Source organism: Watersipora subatra, chromosome 1 (genome assembly GCF_963576615.1).
Source record: "Watersipora subatra chromosome 1, tzWatSuba1.1, whole genome shotgun sequence".
Taxonomy (NCBI): domain Eukaryota; kingdom Metazoa; phylum Bryozoa; class Gymnolaemata; order Cheilostomatida; family Watersiporidae; genus Watersipora; species Watersipora subatra.
In genome coordinates, this window is record NC_088708.1 from 3,746,760 (window position 1) to 3,768,423 (window position 21,664).

Below are 21,664 nucleotides of genomic sequence, written 5' to 3' on the forward strand. Positions count from 1 at the left end.
GATAGGCGTGAGTTCACCACTGCGGTTAAAAGTAAGTTTGGTAGATTAGTTTTGCATTTTCTACATTGTGAAGTTGATAACTTATTGGTGGCATTCAGTAAAATTTATGAAGAGTCAGCATTGAATTAATCTATTTTGTAACGGTCTACTAAAATCATAACTGCATGTATAACGCACGCGAGGAAACTTGCGATCATTTTCTTTTGCTTATCAGATTTTTGAATAACATGTTATATTAACTCTTCCTTTTTGTTTAAATTTCCATAAACCTTTTTAAACAAGATATAAACTTGATAGTGATTTTACTATATAGACAAGACCTTTCAGAATAAATAGAACTAAACTTACCTTTGATAGGAGTGGGTGACAAGATGTGTTTCACGTGCGTTGGTTAGGAACTGTCTTTAGATATTATATTTTACTTTTTTATTGATTGGCTATTTTACTTCTTTATTGAATAATATTTACTTATTATAATTACTACGTTGTTACTGTTTCGGCTGAATTCTTATCGGCATCGTAAATAGTAGCCTAATCGGGATTAAAATATAATTATACGAATAAGTGTAAACTGAATGAGAGAAACACTCGATAACTTCTAATTTAGTGTGGTCGACTTTCATTATATTCTTGATGTTGTTGTATGCTTTACTCTGTTGTAAAATAAATCGTGCTTTTCAGCTGCAGAAATGCCTACCCAAAGGATGAAGTTATTTTCTTTACTCATTGGCAATTCCTCTCCAAGTGAAGTTGACATTGTTTCACCTCAAGAGACTGAGATGTCGTCGACTAGCTCACCTTCCACGACAGCTCAATTTAGCCCACCATTGGAGTCAGCATCTGAAAGTGAACACTCGATAGACCCTCCTTCACCCCATTATTCTATTAACCTGGACAGACTTAGGCGGATATTTCAGGCATTATCATCTCTAAATCAAAATAAGGCCACAGAAGCTGAGGTTGATGAGGAACCTCTTCAAATGCGCAGGAAATATTTGGGTATCTTTGAAAGATTTGAAAAAAAGTTTGGCAATCGAAATGGTGCTGATAGCAACAGCTCTAAGCGAAGACCGTTGCAAAGCCAAAAGGATAGATTGATGGCATTTATTCATCGTAAAAATGTGAGCTCGGATGACCAGGATGAGAACAAAAGTAAATCTAGCTGGGCTAAGAATAACCTAAATAGATTAACAACATCAATGAGACGAGTCAAAAGTGACTCCTTTTTGTCTAAAAGAAGACGCAAACGAAAGCGTCGCAAAAGAGATTTGGAAGAGAGTGAACAAATTCGACTGCCTAGCATGAAGACGAAAAAGAGAAGTACAGTCACACATTCCAGAAAGCTCATTACTACAGCCTCTCGAACCGCTCACACTGACCTAATACAGAACTTACAGCAAGCAAACTCTTCACAACACTGTCTCGACGATATTGACTTTTGGGATTTTGAATATCCGTTTGAAAATTTGGTATTTGAAGGCGGTGGTGCAAAAGTACATACATACATTGGAGCTATAAAGGTAAGGGGTCTGTTAAGACACTCGAAACTCTAGTTGAAGTGAACGCTGTTAAATGAGTGGCATACAAAGTACCCAGTGATTAAGATATTTAAAGTTATCTAAAATAAAAATCAATGAGTTGCAATATTGATAACGAGGGCTCACATTGGCCTATGTTACGGCATTGAAATTGGATATTAACTACAATTATACTGTGACAATGTATTACATAAATGTAGATATTGTGGATCGACATGAGATGTGAGAACTTATGAATGAGATGTCAGTTGCAGCTTTTTTAGTCTCGTGTTTTGTTGCATTTTTGCCTGATTAGGTTTGTTGGCTCTGTCTGTACTAATTTGGGTGTACTTCTATTGACAGTGCCTAGAGGAAGCAGGTATAAAGCCCAAGCGTTTGGCTGGTACTAGTGCCGGGGCTATCACGGCTGGCCTGCTGGCAGTCGGCTATACCTCCGAGGAGATTCACATTCTCTATGAGTATGACGTTGAGTACAACGTCAAAGGCAAGCTTTATACAACTTTTTCTAGCAGTTGTTACAGCTCAGTTCAATTGTCAAATCTCTTGCTTTTTGTTTCAAACCTAATCGGTAAATCATAAGCTAGATGACTGAATTACAGACAGCTAATGGTAGAAGATATGTGATTAGTCTACCAGTGTAAAGTTAAGGATTGAATTAAAGACAGCTAATTGTAGAAGATATGTGATTGGTCTACCAGTGTAAAGTTAAGGATATGATATTGTGGATGTTGCCTTGTAGTGTGTACATTGAGACCGCCAGCCAAATAAAGTCGAAAAAATTATGCTGGTCAATCTTAACGTACGAAACCTTATTTCAGTTGTTAAAAACAGGAGCTTATTGTCTTGCACAGCGACAAGCCATTGCCTCACAAGTTTCTTTTCCTACTTAGTGAGGTTATAAAGAACTATCAGATCTATGACTGTCTCTTGATAGAAAGTCCTATTTGGTGAGGGTCACAAGTAAATTTTAACATAACATGAAGGGGTTTATAAGGTAAAGATTATGTGTTTAGGGTTAACACTCCTTACCTTTCTTTCTATCGATATGTTTTGTTGCTACAGGTTTCTGTTTTTTCAGTAAGGATGAGGAATGAATTAGGGATTGCAGTCATTGAACAGAATGATAAATTCACTTTCCACACATGGGTGGTAGTTGACTAGTAGGTTAGATAGCCATTGCGCTGCCTGAGCATTTGGTAATAAGTTTCTTCTCTCGATAAGCGCTCAGCAGTGAGCGACAATCTGGCACCTTTCTCATCATTCTATGTTAAAATTATAATATTAATTCGCTCTTCTATTTCCTCTCCTATGCTGACTAATGCCGCAGCTGGATAGTCAAGTGGTAAGGTGAGTTATGTGGCTAGGCCTGGCTTTCTCATCCCCCATGGTCAAATGTCCTGCATCTCAGAAAATCTTTATTCATTGTTACAACCCAGCTCAATAAACAAAACTTGCTTTTATATGTCTGTTAAGGAGGTCAGTTTTGTGTGGTGACACTCGACTGTCAGTACTCGACTGTCGGTACAAGCTCTTAAATATTTTGTGGTAGAATGTCTTACAAGCTACATCCGTTTGTACATGTAGATGGAACATGTGGCCTGCTTAGTCTGCTTCCCAACATGTTCCGTCACTACGGCTGGAATCCTGGTGAGAGAGCAACACGCTGGTTTGGAGAGTGTCTTGCGGTGAAGACAAGAAACCCTGACATCACATTTCAAGAGGTGACTCATTGATCCACTCTGTAATGGTCTTAAATGCTCAATCGATGTGACTCAAATTGTGGGGGCAGATATCACCTCTATATAGTGATAACCCAAATGGCATGCACTTCTTGGGCCAGTCAATAAGTATTAGCAAAGCAGAGGTAAGATTAGTGGCCAAGACATGACTCCTTTGTTAAATGATAAGTACATGGGATCATACATAGCCCACGCCCACTTGAATACAATAGTAAGGGTGTGAGCGGGTGGGTGGATTGTAGACGGTAAACAAGATAAATAGGTACGTATTGCCACCCATTGTCTGAAGCGAGTTTGTATAGTCGCTGACCACTCTGTATGCGCGCAGGTGCTGGACATCTATGGTGTAGAACTCTGCATAGTTGCCGTCAACTTGAGCACTCGCTGTGAGGAGTACTTCCATCCTAAGACAACCCCAAGCATGCCGATCAAACTGGCAGCGCGTATGTCTTCTTCTTTACCAGGTGATCGTTGCATCTTACTGGTCTCGCTTTGCTACAATTATTGTGTTGGCTGATGTCTTCTTGCATAATTATTTCCTGCTCGCGCTTACTCTTGAATATATTGACAGGCTACTTCCAGCCAGTCAAGCAAGGCACGAGTGTGTACATAGACGGAGGGCTGCTCTGCAACTACCCCGTGCACGTGTTTGATGGTAAGTCAAGCATAGAAATCATTGCCATCATCTCTTTATCTGGTCAGGCTATGCGTTTAGCTCTGGACAATATTATTACAGGTTGCTTAGCTCAACTTTATTATTGCCTATTTAGCATTTCACTCATTCATGACTCTTATTGATTGGCAGTCATTTTTATAACTTTCTTGTGAGCCATCATCTCTCTAATTTTATTACACAAATATTTGCTAGATGGGTGGTTGGTGTTTGCTCTGCGAGCTCCTCACTTGATTGCCTTTTATTTCAATCTACTGTAATTTTTCTCCTTCACCTTTTGAATCGGTTATTTACGCTTGACTCACCGCTCTCAGATTGAGAGCTTTGTTATTTAGCTGGTTAAATGTGTGACACGAATTTGAGAGCCTGTCACTATGTTATCGGTTGCTTAGCAATGTTAAGAATCTTTGCATTCCCTCGTCATTTGGCAATATTCCATGTCATGTGAGAGGTGAAAACACTCATGTGCACTACGCGTTCTCAATCCTGCAAATAAGAAGTGGTGGTGCCTCAACAAATGCAAAGAGTTTGACTATCCAAGTGATTAAAGACCTTGCAACGTTCAATACGCCTTCGCATAAACGGTTGTCCCGGTCGCGTGGTCCATGGCTGATGTCAGTTCAGTATTATCTTGACTAACAAACCCTTTGGCAACCTTATCTCGCCTTCTTGAAACTATCATTTTGTCAAAAGCTACCTGCCTTTACAATCTGAAGAGACCTTACTTTTCACATTTAAAACATTGCAAGTCTGATTGTGCTAAACTGAATGTATGACAATCATGACCTTGATATGTGGAGTATCTGTGCCATGATTGTGATAGACTGGTTGTATTGCAATCATGATCTGGATATATGGAGTATCTGTGTCATGATTGTGATAGACTGGATGCATTGCAATCATGACCTAGATATATGGAATATCTATGTCATGATTGTGATAGGCTCGGTCTATCACAATCATGGTCTGAGCTGTTTGGTTGCTTCTGCTGCTTCTCTGAGCTGATGCTTCAGACGATGTAAGCTTCATGTTTGGTTTGATTTGGATACTCTTTACTCACTCTCATATGGCAACCCTATAATAGGGTTACAAAACAGCTCAGACCATGATTGTGATGGACCGAGTCTATCACAATACAATCATAATACATATAGTCCATTTCAAATTATTTGATGGCATGTCAGTTGCCTCTTGGATACTTGCTAATTTGTTTAATGCACATTATATTTTATAATGAGTGTCAATGCTTGAGCTCAATGGACAACTGATAATGATCTCTTGTAGTAGTTCAGTATGACATGTCCATAAATCTTTATTGAATGTTAATAATAAAACTGGGTGCGTGTTAAGTAGAGCTGGCACCGGTAGCTCGTCCTCCGGTCTTGACCCACCGGGTCAGAGGTGCCCGGGTCGGGCTACCCGACCCTCGGGTCTTCCTATTCAAAGACACTGGTAGGTTTATGGCTAAACGAAAGCGATTGTATATCGCTTTTTAAGTACGATTGAAATAGAGTCGCGTTTAGTCCTAGCGTGAAAGGACCAGGCGAAATAAAACAAGGTGAGTCAAGACTATATTTTTACATCTGCGACAATAGTCTTTGGACTATAGGTCTCGCAACGTTTTTCGGCAAGAAATAATCAACATGTCGGCAGTCTAGGAGTTCATGAAGAAGCCAGTCACGAAAGGGAAAGACCAAGTTATTTGTACAATATGCGGAAGCAAGATGAGCTACAAAGAAGGGCCCACCTCAATACTATTGAAGCATTTACAACGAAGGCATCCTGAGGAACTTAAAAGCGCGTCTAAGAGCCTTCAATCCAGCAAATTTATTTTATTTTAGTTTCTTTCACTAATACCAAAAGTTTTAGGGAATTGATGGATTTTTGATTTCCACTATGCTGGGTTATCTATTTCTATATTTGTGAAGTATTTCTTAACTAATCTCTTCTTGTTGATTATAATAGCAGAGTTGAAAATAAAATCTGTAATAAAAACGCTCTAGCCAAAGTCATGCCATTAATCTATCACCCATTGAATAGCATTGATCCACCAATGTCTAGCCATAAATTGTAGATTGCATCTATAAACCAAGCCACAAAATATAATGATTGGTGTGATAATGGGTTCTTTTATCTTAGGTTATTGATGTCGCAACATTAGGCTGTAATAGAACTATCTCTTAACCTTAATTAAATGAATAAAAAATTCGCGGCGCGTGCTGACCCAGCCCGACTTGATCTTGGCCCTCATTGCTGACCCTAAGTCTGGCCCGACCCTGCATTCCTTGGTCTCGTTCCAGCTCTAGTGTTAAGATAGTAAACATCGAATGTAAGTTTCTACTGGCGCAAATAACAAAAATGTGTAGGTGTGCGGATTAGAATTTGTTAGTCATATACCAACACTGACTCATTGAGAATTGTGTAATTTATCTACCAACATTGACTCATTGAGGATTGTTCGAGTTATCTACCAACACTGACTCATTGAGGATTGTGTGAGTCATCTACCAACACTGACTCATTGAGGATTGTGTGAGTCATATACCAACACTGACTCATTGAGAATTGTGTGAGTTGTCTACCAACACTGAGTCATTGAGAATTGTGTGAGTCATCTACCAACACTGAGTCATTGAGAATTGTGTGAGTCATCTACCAACACTGACTCATTGAGAATTGTGTGAGTCATCTACCAACACTGACTCATTGAGAATTGTGTGAGTCATCTACCAACACTGACTCATTGAGAATTGTGTGAGTTATCTACCAACATTGACTCATTGAGAATTGTGTGAGTTGTCTACCAACACTGACTCATTGAGAATTGTGTGAGTCATCTACCAACACTGAGTCATTGAGAATTGTGTGAGTCATCTACCAACACTGACTCATTGAGAATTGTGTGAGTCATCTACCAACACTGAGTCATTGAGAATTGTGTGAGTTATCTACCAACACTGACTCATTGAGAATTGTGTGAGTTATCTACCAACATTGACTCATTGAGAATTGTGTGAGTTGTCTACCAACACTGACTCATTGAGAATTGTGTGAGTCATCTACCAACACTGACTCATTGAGAATTGTGTGAGTTATCTACCAACACTGACTCATTAAGAATTGTGTGAGTTATCTACCAACACTGACTCATTGAGAATTGTGTGAGTCATCTACCAACACTGAGTCATTGAGAATTGTGTGAGTCATATACCAACACTGACTCATTGAGGATTGTGTGAGTTATCTACCAACACTGACTCATTGAGAATTGTGTGAGTTGTCTACCAACACTGAGTCATTGAGGATTGTGTGAGTTGTCTACCAACACTGACTCATTGAGGATTGTGTAATTTATCTACCAACACTGACTCATTGAGAATTGTGTGAGTCATCTACCAACACTGACTCATTGAGAATTGTGTGAGTTGTCTACCAACACTGAGTCATTGAGGATTGTGTGAGTTATCTACCAACACTGACTCATTGAGAATTGTGTGAGTCATCTACCAACACTGACTCATTGAGAATTGTGTGAGTTATCTACCAACACTGACTCATTGAGAATTGTGTGAGTCATCTACCAACACTGACTCATTGAGCATTGTGTGAGTTGTCTACCAACACTGAGTCATTGAGAATTGTGTGAGTTGTCTACCAACATTGACTCATTGAGAATTGTGTGAGTTGTCTACCAACACTGAATCATTGAGGATTGTGTAATTTATCTACCAACACTGACTCATTGAGAATTGTGTGAGTCATCTACCAACACTGACTCATTGAGAATTGTGTGAGTCATCTACCAACATTGACTCATTGAGAATTGTGTGAGTTGTCTACCAACATTGACTCATTGAGGATTGTGTAATTTATCTACCAACACTGACTCATTGAGAATTGTGTGAGTCATCTACCAACACTGATTCATTGAGAATTGTGTGAGTCATCTACCAACATTGACTCATTGAGAATTGTGTGATTTATCTACCAACACTGACTCGTTGAGGATTGTGTGAGTTATCTACCAACACTGACTCGTTGAGGATTGTGTGAGTTATCTACCAACACTGACTCATTGAGAATTGTGTGATTTATCTACCAACACTGACTCATTGAGGATTGTGTGATTTATCTACCAACACTGACTCATTGAGGATTGTGTGAATTATCTACCAACACTGACTCATTAAGAATTGAGTGAACTATATACCAACATTGACTCATTGAGAATTGTGTGAGTCATCTACCAACACTGACTCATTGAGAATTGTATGAGTCATCTACCAACACTGACTCATTGAGAATTGTGTGAGTCATCTACCAATACTGACTCATTGGGAATTGTGTGATTTATCTACCAACACTGACTCATTGAGGATTGTGTGATTTATCTACCAACACTGACTCATTGAGAATTGTTTGTATCATCTACCAACACTGACTCATTGAGAATTGTGTGAGTTATCTACCAACACTGACTCATTGAGGATTGTGTGAATTATCTACCAACACTGACTCATTAAGAATTGAGTGAACTATCTACCAACATTGACTCATTGAGAATTGTATGAGTCATCTACCAACACTGACTCATTGAGAATTGTGTGATTTATCTACCAACACTGACTCGTTGAGGATTGTGTGAGTTATCTACCAACACTGACTCGTTGAGGATTGTGTGAGTTATCTACCAACACTGACTCATTGAGAATTGTGTGATTTATCTACCAACACTGACTCATTGAGGATTGTGTGATTTATCTACCAACACTGACTCATTGAGAATTGTTTGTATCATCTACCAACACTGACTCATTGAGAATTGTGTGATTTATCTACCAACACTGACTCATTGAGGATTGTGTGAATTATCTACCAACACTGACTCATTAAGAATTGAGTGAACTATATACCAACATTGACTCATTGAGAATTGTGTGAGTCATCTACCAACACTGACTCATTGAGAATTGTATGAGTCATCTACCAACACTGACTCATTGAGAATTGTGTGAGTCATCTACCAATACTGACTCATTGGGAATTGTGTGATTTATATACCAACACTGACTCATTGAGAATTGTTTGTATCATCTACCAACACTGACTCATTAAGAATTGAGTGAACTATCTACCAACATTGACTCATTGAGAATGGTGTGAGTCGATCTACCAACACTGACTCATTGAGAATTGTGTGAGTCATCTACCAACACTGACTCATTGAGCATTCTGTGACACATCTACCATGTGCCGACATGAGTCATCTACCCACACTGACTCATTAAATTTAGGAGAAATGTCTGGAACTGAAGAAGCTATGAAACGTAATGACGGACTCTAAAAAACGGACTCTGTGATACACCGTCTTTGTTTGCCTTGAGTTCTAATGAATATACATTCAAGCTTCTTCTCCCAACTCTAGGAGTGGTTTTAGAATGTATGAGATACATATATGGGAATGTATGAGATACGTATATATGAATGTATGAGATACATATATGGGAATGTATGAGATACATATATGGGAATGTATGAGATACGTATAAGGGAATGTATGAGATACGTATAAGGGAATGTATGAGATACGTATAAGGGAATGTATGACATACATATATGGGAATGTGTGAGATACGTATATGGGAATGTATGAGATACGTATAAGGGAATGTATGACATACATATATGGGAATGTGTGAGATACGTATATATGAATGTATGAGATACATTATGGAATTTGAATTCCAATTGCCTCTCCTCCATAATTGTAGAAATATTACGTCAGTTTTTCCAATGACTGGAACACAATAGGGTGTGATAGCAGAGTTGGGTAGGTGTCATTGTCATTAAATTTTAGTAAACATATGCCTGTCGATGTGGAATTAAAACGGGCATCAGATCTTTTTGAATAGTTGTTTTTGCTTAGGAAACAGATTAATGACTGTTTGCCATATAACATTAGTGTTCCGCAACTGCTGAAAATGTTTCTATTGCATCAGTCAATGCGTCGTCATTTCATTGACAGAATAAACCAAAATGTAGAGAGTAATTTCATATTTGTGGATAATCCTAGGCTGAATTAATTGCTTATTTCATATCCGACTCAACAATAGATATTTTTCACACATGCCCTTAAGTGCTACATGCAAGGAGTTTCAAAACACCCCTTTAAGTAATTTTTGTTCCAAATTTTAGTTGAATTTAACAGAAATTATTGGTTTTTTTCAGTCAGTTAATATGTTGTTTGTTGTTAAAGGCGATCTCATTGTCAAGATATTTGAAGATTGAAATCGACAAAAATTGATCGCGGTAAAAACGCTCAGCAAAAATGATGTGCCCGGACTTGCCCGAAATAATGCATATAGTGAAACAGTTTGTCTCTATCTCTCTCATTCAAATCGGCTGTTGCAATAAAAGTCTAGTCCTACGCGGCTCTATAGGCATATATTTTATTTTGTATTTGCACATGATTGCTAAAATAAAGTTTAAATCTAGCTACAGATACATTATTATAAATGTCTCAAACGCCTCAAATAAAAAAAATTAAAATTCTGTCATATTCGTTTCCTCTAAATGCTGTGTAAACATTTGAGTACTGACTACGATTCTGCCAGTCTATTAAGGTAATTAAGTCAAAGAATTAACTTGAGTTAACTTATTTCATCGCGGCCTTTGTATCAGCTAAGCTCTCAGTTGCTCCCCACACCGGAAACTAGTTACTAAATAAAATAAGCAAGCCGCATTTTTAAAAAGAATATGTTCGAATATATGCTGAAACCAACTGCATCCCTAAAAAGTCATTTATAGTCAACGTTATCTAGTCATTATTTGTACCAATTTGTAGAAAAAAATTTACTGGTCCCATTTCATTAGTTGATTCAAGCACTAAACAAATGGTTTTATGAGTTGACCGAAATACTAAACTAAACGCAAATGTCAATTTCTTTGAAATCAATCCACTGATTCTGGCAAAGGGTTAATAAAGCCATTCATGCATCTGGTTGGCGGTTTGTGAACTCACCTGTTTTCACTTTGTAGCGTAGAGCATAAAATTGTTGGAGCTCTTATTATTTGGTCCGTTTTGAATCGAGCTATGCAAAAGTACCTGTCAATACAGCTCTGATTACACTTCATAAATCCCTCTATCTGACAAGATTTCAGCACAGGTGGCAATGGTGCTATGATGTATTCAATATGTTCTGCAAATCATGTTTTGCATTATCTTCAACAATATTATATTAATATATAATTTTTATAAGCCGAAAAATTCTCATCTTGGCATAAAGCTTTTATTAAAAACATCCATTCAAGTCGTGGCCACTCATATGGTTTCAGCTCATATATGTAGTAGGACAAATTAATCTACTGCAGCAAACTCAAACAAAAGATCATGGTTTGTGCAGCACACGTTCATGTCTCTCTTTCCCATTTATGGCAGTTTCCAGACTGACACAGCTGCTCCGCTGGTGGCACCACATAAACATCCTGTAATCAATAAAACAAATGTAATAAATATATATCATTCATAGATATGTCATTCTAACACGTATCTACTGAAAGCTTTCAAGTTGAGAGTTAGATTGCGAGTGTAATTTAAAAAATGAATAAATGTTGAGAAAAGCATAAGTTCGCCAAACCAACAATTCGAAGCTTTGTTTCTGGGAGTTTTAGATGAGCATTGATCGATCGGTTTTCCCCACTTTCTACAAGTGAGAAGTTAACATAAATTCTCATCATAAATCTAATTTACTAGCTAAAACTACCAAAGAAAATTTGAAGCAAATATTATAGCTAGGTGAAACGATAAAAAAGTTATGAAACGATGATTGGTGATAGCAAAAAGTTATAATTTTATTAATTAGTAAATGTATTCATGAGTAGTAAAATTATTACCTTTAGTATATTTAACACTTGTTCATCAATCTAAGCCATTATATTGCTAGATGCTATAGATTAATTAAGAAGCCGTCAATTTAACAATCAGCATCGTTTATTTTGTAGCAAGAACTCACTGTGCATCCTTATCACGCATGCGTGCACAGGAAGTTACATTATAGTCTCAATCAGGGAAATATAATCTGAATGTAAATACAACGGTATATATACATGTATATATATATATATTTAGGAGACACAAAGTTGAAGAAAAATTTACCTCCATTCTCCTATCTTCCTCTGCAGCATAACGTTGCTGACGCCTGTCAGCTCTAACCATAAGCTGTCTGCTCCAAACTTTAACTACCTGATGATGTTCAGGAAACTCAAGAGTCACCTTTGTAGGAACTGGAAACATTTTTACATTTCTGTTATTCGTTAATAAAACGTGTCGATGGAGTAATTTTGTCGACATTCAGTAATGTCGATGCGTGATCTATTGAGTAAAAGCCCTAACTTCGAGATCACAGACAACGCGTTTTGCGAACGATAACATTTATTATGACCTATATAAAAATATCGTGCTGATGATTGGCTAAAGAAGATATCTTATATTTATCGCGTGTAGACTCTTTTCACATGTATCACTATATACGTCGCAAATAAAGCGCCCCCTCAAATATGAGCATTTAAAAAAATTATCTCATTCAAACGCTTATATCTCTGGACAGGATTAGTCTACAAAGACAAAAATGACATCAAATTGTAGCTGATGCTTTAGCCTTTTATTAGTCTTAATATCATTTGATCAACTTTTTGACGCAATCACCTCTTTACACACGAGTGATTTAGGAGCCGTCAGATGACCAGAATTGAGGCAATAGCTTTTGATTCCAGTTCTTTTACTCACAATTGTGTCTGGTCTTTGCATAATGAGTTGATATGTCAACCCTAGGTTGGTGGTTGTCTATGGATAAGGATGATGTGTTCTATAAGAAGATGGGTTCCCTCGACAATCTGCCTAGTCTTATGGAGCGTAAAAATAGATTTGGTGGTTACAACCAGAAAACTCTTGGGTTCTGTATGGTAAGTGCTACCTTGGGTTCTGTATGGTAAGTGCTACCTCAGGAAATCTAGTCACATGTTTGCTATTGTAGTTGTGCGATGGTCCATCATTAGCTATTGGTATTATGTTAGTTCCATTGAATAATCCCAGACATCTTGTGCATGCCCAGGCTCTTCTTTTCTATGTCATATCAGAACCATGTAATTGCTGATGGATATTCACTATGTGTTTGAGTGTTGGCTGTCTACATGCATCTTCTCTGCTATGAAATTTGGTACATTTAGTTAGCGGGAAAGCAGCTAACGCAAGCGGCCAACTGGCTTGTCAGTCATTGCCTAATATTTTCTTATCAAGTTCATAAGAATGTCATATTGTAGCATAGCCCTTATCTGTTGTAGTATTCCATGTTCGACGACAAAGCTCTGCGATTTGAGTTAGAAAAGAGGCATAAAATAAATGTCACTGACCGGCAGCGCCCGGAGACGAAACTGGCAATGTTAGTAACTTGAGTAAATAGCAGGGTCTATATTTTTACCTTTTTACATTGTAAGTTTATGTGGGTGTGCTGTACAGCGGTCAGCTAAGGTACAGCGAGTCTTGTCTCTTGGAGTATCTATCAGAAATATTATGATGTGATTGGCTCTGCTCTTCCTCGCTTTATTACATTCTATTACACAGTATGCTACGCCGCTCTCCATTCACTATTTTATGTGGAGGCCTTAGTATCCATTGCTCTGTGTGCGCGGCACTCTGAATGCGACACTCTATGAATGCGGCACTCTATGAATGCGGCACTTTATGAATGCGGCACTCTATGAATGCGGCACTTTATGAATGTTCATGTTTGTATTGCAACTGTGTTAACGCTTGTTGTCAAGGACAGACTGGCTAGTGGTAGCAATATACTTTGATAAACCGTGTGCCTAGTGCATGAAAGATCCATGCAATATAAAACTATTGACAGTAGACCTCATGCCTCTCACTTATGCCTTCATATTTTATGGTATTTTATTGCCCATATCAAGCCTTCTTAAATAGAAGCTGGTGTTTATCATAACTGAATCTCGCTTCATTCATATATACTGTAGCGTATGTAATAGAATGTTGCCATAGATAATTTGATTGACAGGAAGAGGTCAAAGATGATGAAAGAAAGAGATCAAAGGGTGGAAACAAGAGATGCTAAGCTTGATGCTCTCTCACGGTTCTTTAAGGTAGTCTGTGAAGACCAGTGCTTTATGGTTGTCTGCATGTTTGCGTAGCTATCAACCTCTCTGACATCATCATATCTGCTGTGTAAATTGAATGATACGTTTCCTTCTCTGTAGATCAACCTTGAAGCTTAGCAGTAAATCTTATCCCAAAGCACTTTCCACCTGAATCTTGGCTACTTTAAGCTCTAACCTGCTGACCAATTAGAGAAGCAGTTGTACCCCTTTTTATTCATAACGCTTATAGTCACTGAAGTGAGACTGTAGTGTATTAGTATCAGCTGACACTTGGTGTTGCAGACTTGTGATAGGATCCTTTTGTCATATTGTTCTTCAGAAAGCATTTATCTGAAAGAGTTTGAGTCGATGATATGCTGTCTATATATCTATAAATGCCTCCCGTGTCATGCCAGCCAACTCACTGCCTTTTTTATAAATGGTTACAGGGCAGAAACTGTATTTGAATTCAGAGTAGATATACAGTATATTGTTAGTTTGCTAAGGCTGCTAGGGTTAGTAGGGCTGCTCAATGATAGGTATTATTTGCTGAAGTAGGCTAACTACCAATTAGGCTAACTGAAAGCATATAGTATTATCATGCCGTTTTTTTGTCTGAATTTTTTATAGATCTTTCTTTAAAATAGGTTTCATGTTAGTCGACAAAACAGATCATACTATCCATATGATTGTGGTTTCTGTTGTTGTCAAACATTAACGGTGTGTTGCTAAGGAATTACTGTCTATTACTCGCGCTGTCTATCATTATAAGTCATTATATTGCTATCAGGTTAGTCTGTAAATCAGTAGCCCACTAATACTAAATTTTAATTTTATTCTTCTCAAACTCTCCTAATTGTTATAAGAGCGCTTGCCTAAGCTGTTGTAAAAATATCTAGTCGGTAGTATTTGATCATACTATAAAATGAAAGGCAGACCAAGGAAGGCAAATTCAAATTTATGTATGTCATGATTACGAGCATGAAACAGATGATTGCTTATCATTTTTAAAATTCTTGTGTCACCTTAAAATTCGCCAGCTATATCACACCTAAACAGAGATACTCTTTTTAGATCAGTTTGCTAGTTCTTGTTATTAAAGTCCAGCATGATTGGGTATGCCAAATATCCTTCTCCATATTGGTTAGTCATTTGCAGGTGTTGAGAAAATGCCATGTTGCGAGTGGGGACGACTGTCTTAAAAAATCAGAGCTCATCGCTCAGTTTCAGCAGCTCTTGGTAAGTAGTTACAAAAGTTATTTTCATTTTGTTTTTTTACCTTGCAGTTCGGTTGAAGCTCATATTGACTGTTACACTCTTATGCATCCGTGTAGTGATATCACATAGCTCTTTGTCTTTTACATCATCTCTCATATTTTATGTTACATTTTATGTTATCTTGTTAACTTACTTTTCATCATTGAGAATACAATACAAGAATGGATCATATCTGATGTAGGAGGAGTCTAGTGATAGCGATGGTGAGAGGCTCTTCACCAAAACACACGTTGATGTTATCTTTGGTCCGAACACAGATCTCATTTCTCTGCTCGAAGACATTCATGCAGAGAGCTCTGATAAGGTATCTAGCACCGACCTGATCGCATTCCTCAACAAAAACAATGTCGACCTGCACGCTATACTTGGCCAGCAGTATCTGCTACGCACGCAAGTCCATACTTTTGGTTCCTTCTTTATGACAATCCAAGAGAGTCTGATGAACAGCGCGCGTCGAGTCTACATCCAGGTAAGTTAGAGTGCTCAATGCAGGTTTTACACACGTCATAGTCAGAATTACAAGCTCTGCTAAAGTTATAATTTTATTGTTTTTCTTTGAAATTTTTAACAACTCTATGATATATAATAGCGGATTATTCAAGTTAGCTTAAATTCTTCAATAATTTCAACTGCTATCCAGTCTAATCATCCAATCTAGGCAAATTTACAAAAATGTTTGGTTACTGTGACCATATTATCCATGTTATCTGTTGGACTGTTATCTGTATATGTTAGACCATAATGTTTGTTTGAAACAGAAGCGTTGCAATACTCTATTGATTCTGGTCATTTTTTTCTTTGTTTATAATCAATATGGAAACAGTAATCAAAAACACTACTCCAATGAATCATTTTTCTTATCACGACATATTCAAGTACAGTAAACGCTCCTATAAAGATACTTCCTATAACGTAAGTTCCGTATAACGTACAAAATTTAGACAAAGTTTTTTGCTTCATACAATGTTAAAATTTCCATATAACGTTAAGTGCCAAGTCGGTGAAAGTTCTCAAATTCGAATTCAATAACGATTATATCGTAATTAGCCTTAAAAATATCGATTTCTCTCTTGCCGCACATGGTAGAGAAGGCGGCGTGTAGGTTATCTCCACTATAATTCTTGTACCCTGGCAGTCTAGTTCGCCGTGCCAGATCGTCAGACATGTCGATAAAGCACAGAAAAAGCAGCGCAACTATTCAGAAATGATTAAATTTGATGTATTGGTGTTAGAGTAGATACACCAAGCTGAATTTCACAAGTTGTAGTCACGCCAAAAGGTATATTTTATCTAAACCTCAAACCCTGCTGATGGATAGACGGATGGACAGACGCCACACTTATGATGGCAAAAATATATTTTGTTCTGCTTTATTTTAGACATGAAATGTTGTTATTATTTTCCTCTGAAGAATAGAAATTGCTGTCTAGAAGACAAATGGTTAAATAATTGATGGAAAGTGAGCGTTGCCCCTAACTTGTAATTTTACCATAATCATGGACTATAAACCAAGTGTGAGAGAGGAAAGAAAAATTAGATACAATCCATTTAAACCAGACAGAGTTGCCGATAACCATTGAATACTACTACAGTTACTGTGCAGTCATTAAATTGAAATATTAAGTTAGTATTTTTCCTTTTTGAAGGATCAAAGGGGCGAGTTTGGAAGATCTTGGAACGGATTAGACAATTTACATGTATTTTACTGTTCCTATAACGTAAAATCCCTATAAAGTAAACGTTCCCGAAACGGATTGTTCACGTTGTATAGTGTGTCATAAAATCATGTATATATGCGAACGATAAATAAGATTAGTAGTAACCAACCAACAATTAAAAAGATAAAGAATAAAGTGAAAATTAAAAATGTTCTGTTGTTGCCGCCCTCTACTACTTTTTTCAGTTCATGTTCGCTCCCATCAACACTTTTGGTCTTGCACTTTTGTAACAAAAATGATGCATCGATGTTTGCTTTTGGTTGCTTCTAAAAATTGTTTGCGAATGTGCAAGACAACATCATCATCACAGTGAATAGCCTGACTAGCGAAACCTTTGTATCTTTTCTCGCAAATTTCAAAATTTTTCTTAATTTTATTTATTCGCTTTGTCAAAATAATGGCTGTCTCCTCCTCATATTCGTAGTAAGCTCGTCCCGGACTGCTGTTTGTTACATCGCTTTCAGCTCTACGGTGCTTCTGAGTCAGCTTGTCCGCTTCTACCTCAAATCCTATATCCTTTCTTATTAAATTAACTTTGTCAATTTCGTAAACTTAAATTCCTTAGCAATGCAAATTTGAAAAATTAGGTTCCATGTCAATGTACTTATAATTATTATGGTAGTTGAGTTAGTTTTTGGGCAAACATTAGACTATTGTGGACCATGTTGTACAAATGCCTTGAATAAAAATAATATTTAAACGAATTATCATGTAACATATTAGTTGTATAGGTTTATATAGGCCATAACATTTATATATCGACTCGGCTAACCAAAACTAAACTATGCGTTAATTTTTTATTGACCTGTGTTACTGCTCATACGTAAGTTATGTGGTGTACAGTTTTGTCAAAGCCATAAATCCAAAATAGAATCTTGATCCAAATAGAATCTGCTGAACATAAAGCTCGTGTGTCACCTTGTGTGGTTTTGACAGCAACTTGTATCACACTAGTGTCATATCACAGCAATAGATTTCCTACTAGTACCAAGATAGCTAAGCGTTTACAGAAAACTAGTTCAACTAAATTTGTGCAGCTTGCGACAATGGTCAGGACAAGACCAAACCGTAACATCAAATTACTGCGTAGAATTGGGCCATTATTCTTTTTTTAACATATTTTTTGTGGAAGATATTACATATTAAAATGATGTTTGCAGACCGAAGATTTAGACCGAACTGTTGGAATAAATACAGACTACATTAAGATGGATGACTTTAGTTTGGAGCGAGAGGATCAAGAGTTTCTCATTCAAGTATGATCTGGTTTACTTGTATGATCTGGTATACTTGTATGATCTGGTATACTTGTATGATCTGGTGTACTTGTATGATCTGGGTTACTTGCATGATCTGGTATACTTGTTGATCTGGTATACTTGTATGATCTGGTGTACTTGTATGATCTGGTATACTTTTGTGACCTGGTATACTTGTGTGATCTGGCCTGCTTGCATCGTTAGGTATGCTTGCGTGATGAGGTCTGCTAGTGCGATCTGGTATGCTTGCATGGCAATACCTTTTTGAATAGTATAATACCTTCGATTTGTGTTTTTCTATAACATACCTGTCCAGTCATCTTAATTAATAAGACCAAACTTTTGACCATAAATCGCCTTTTTTAATTGCTCAACAAAAAATGAATTTAACATTTAATTTAGATTGATGGCTGCATTACATCATTGCAAAACCAAATGAGCACGATTAGTAAAACTGATGTAACAAGCAAGATATACTTGGAAGAGATGAGACAATTCCTAACTTTTTTAGTTTAGATTAAATGAAGTCCCAAGTCCCTTAATAGCCTATATTCTAGCATGAAATATTTCTCTCAGTCCGAGTACAAGTTGTGGTATTGAATATGCCTGAAGATTCTGTGGAATGCTATTTGTTGAGCGTATGAAATGTTTTGATGGTGTGCCATGCTGGTATATTTTGGTTATACAGAAGGAGCTATATTATCATACACTGTTATTAGCATCGATTAATTCAGTTTCAGGCTTTTCACTTATTAAGTTAATGTTTTCTGTGGATATTGTGCAGTGACATTTTCGTGGGGTTTACAGCAAGGTTACAAAGCCACTGCAGCCTTCCTGAGATACTACATTCACCAGAACAAGATGCGCAAGTGTGATCCATCCTCTCACACAAGCAGCGAACTCTCAGCTGATGATTCGGATTATTCTCCAGTCCATGTTCATAAATCTGACTCCAACACTGACCTCAGTGATGACGAATACAACAGACAAACAACTTCCAGCTCAAAGGCTTCCAGTTCAACCGAGTCTCCTTCCAAATGCCTCAACACTCCCATATCTCCACCCCATTCTTTCGAAGTGCATTCTGACTCCAACATCCACTCTTCTACTGATGACGAAGTAATTGTGGCCACGATCGAGGTGGCACCATCTGTGGACTTGACCGATGACCTGCAAACGATGCAGTCACTCGCATTATGTGATCACGAATCTAGTCAGAAGTCTCCCTCTCTCAAACTCCCTCATGATATTTGCGCATAGTCAAGCTAGATTAGGTTGTGCTTAGTTTTTTTGTGATATTTGATATTTACAACAGCTATACTCCATTCTCTGGTCTCACCATGGAGGACTATCATTGTTGCACTTTCAGAACATTTGGGACTGGTTCCAGTTTTCTTCTGACTAATGATCTCCATTGAAGTCTCCTATATTGCTCAACAAAGATTCTACACCAATCAGTCAACATTTCATGCGTATGCTAACGTCTACCGTGCCATTATCAGCGCGTGCTTTCTGATGCGCTGCCTGACATATCTCTGGTCAGATTGCTATCTGATCGTCTTGTATGTTTAATAATTACGGCTTTGACCAGCTGTTTTAAGTTTTAATGACTGAACTTCTGTTTTTATTTCTTGAAGTTCCATTCTGACCTATTTTAGTGATGAGTTTGGTTGTGATGACTGGTCACTCCGCGCCTTGTCATTTTCCTTTTTTTGTACAATTGCTTTGCTATTTTGTCTCGACAAGTAGGGATATTTTAAGCACTACTTTTGGTAAAATCTTTCAATCAACTTTATGACGGTGATAAAATTATTTTAAAGATGTAATCAATTTGTTTAATTACATGTATCATATAAATGAGTGGTTTTTTAAATGGTATAAGGTTTGTATCAAGTATCTTAATTCTAATGTTTCAGCAGCTTGATTTGTAGTTAACAACCAACTTCTATGAAAAACTATACAGAGATCTTCCCTATAATAACACCCGGATATTTAGTTTATGGCTTCCATGATTACATTATCAAAAATGTTACATCTGTCACTGTTTATTTCAAAAATATTGCCAAAGTTACCATTTGTCGTCTGTTTTAAACACTGCTATAAAGATTATTTAAGAATGTCACGTAAGCTCACAGCTTTGAACGATGATAAATGGATCAAACCCATTGTTAATCATCGAGTCATCACTATTAGTGGAGTTAGAATTTCCAAGTTGTCCGTATGGGGGAGCATGTCATCTTTACATGGCCACAAAACAATTCTATAGCGTAGAACTTATTAGATATGCAACACTACGCTGTATTAGTGTCAATAAATAGGACAATATCTGTGGATGGTCATTTTATGTCTGATCAGTGTGTATGTTAAGCTACAGATTTTTAAACTACATGCATCACCGCACTTCGACTTGCGAGACCTGTAGAATTGTTTTGTTGTCCCACGTTGTTGTCCCGCGATTGTTTGGAAGCTTTATGATAAATGCATATGTTCACACAACTCACGAAAATTATTCATTAACACCGTCGCAAACCCTTGTACCGAAATCTCATCAACAAATTTAATCATTTTTCAATGGAGTCGTTTAAGTATAATAACGATACAAAACGCATATAAACCTATTTAAATATGTTACCAAGTCTTTGAAATTTGTAGACAATATCCTTAACCTTACCCATCTGATTGGATAATACATAACTAGACAAATTAATTTGGCCTAAAATCGCAATTAAAACCTAACAAGCTTTTTTTAATCAAAATTAAGACTGGCTAACGACCAGGTGTAGAACCATTAAATTGTGTGCATTTCACGAGAAAAACGTGCACATTTCACCAGTCTATGGCATTGTCCAATTGTCGAAGGTTTCTAATATCTTTCCGTTTTTAATATCTTGCAAAAATATTTAATTATAAGAATAATTTTTCAATTTTATAAATTATTATAAGATTTAATTATAAGAATAATCGTTCGAATTTATTTATCCGAAGGTTTCTGTAATAAACGTAGACCGTATGAGGCATAGACCGAATTACAGGTACGAAATTGTGGTACACAGTTTATCAGCCTGTTCTTTGTCCAATTACCGAAGGTTTCATTACATTATTTAGAACGTTAGCCCAAATTCTTTACATCTTATGTACAAGCTAGAGCCGAACTACAATGCCCCTTTATGACGAGAACATTTTTTTATTTTGCTCCAGTTTGCAGAAAACTTCCAGACGCGTGAATGCTGATGCTCACTTTCTGTTACAGATCGCTATCAAAACCATTCTACATTCAAATTTTTTTCAAACTTCAAACATTTCTTCAAAC

The 21,664-nt window shown here is 37.1% G+C and overlaps 1 protein-coding gene across 1 annotated transcript; it reads left to right on the forward strand.

The window, feature by feature from the left end:
- LOC137405751 (uncharacterized) lies at positions 1 to 20,365 on the forward strand. The gene is made up of 13 exons (XM_068092137.1): positions 1 to 31; positions 682 to 1,520; positions 1,881 to 2,022; positions 3,123 to 3,259; positions 3,606 to 3,741; positions 3,849 to 3,932; positions 12,781 to 12,911; positions 13,290 to 13,387; positions 14,021 to 14,105; positions 15,258 to 15,338; positions 15,559 to 15,846; positions 18,256 to 18,351; positions 19,162 to 20,365. The coding sequence occupies exons 2-13, from the start codon at positions 690 to 692 to the stop codon at positions 19,612 to 19,614; spliced, it is 2,562 nt and encodes an 853-aa protein (XP_067948238.1). The 5' UTR covers positions 1 to 31; positions 682 to 689; the 3' UTR covers positions 19,615 to 20,365.
- The last annotated feature ends 1,299 nt before the right edge of the window (positions 20,366 to 21,664 follow it).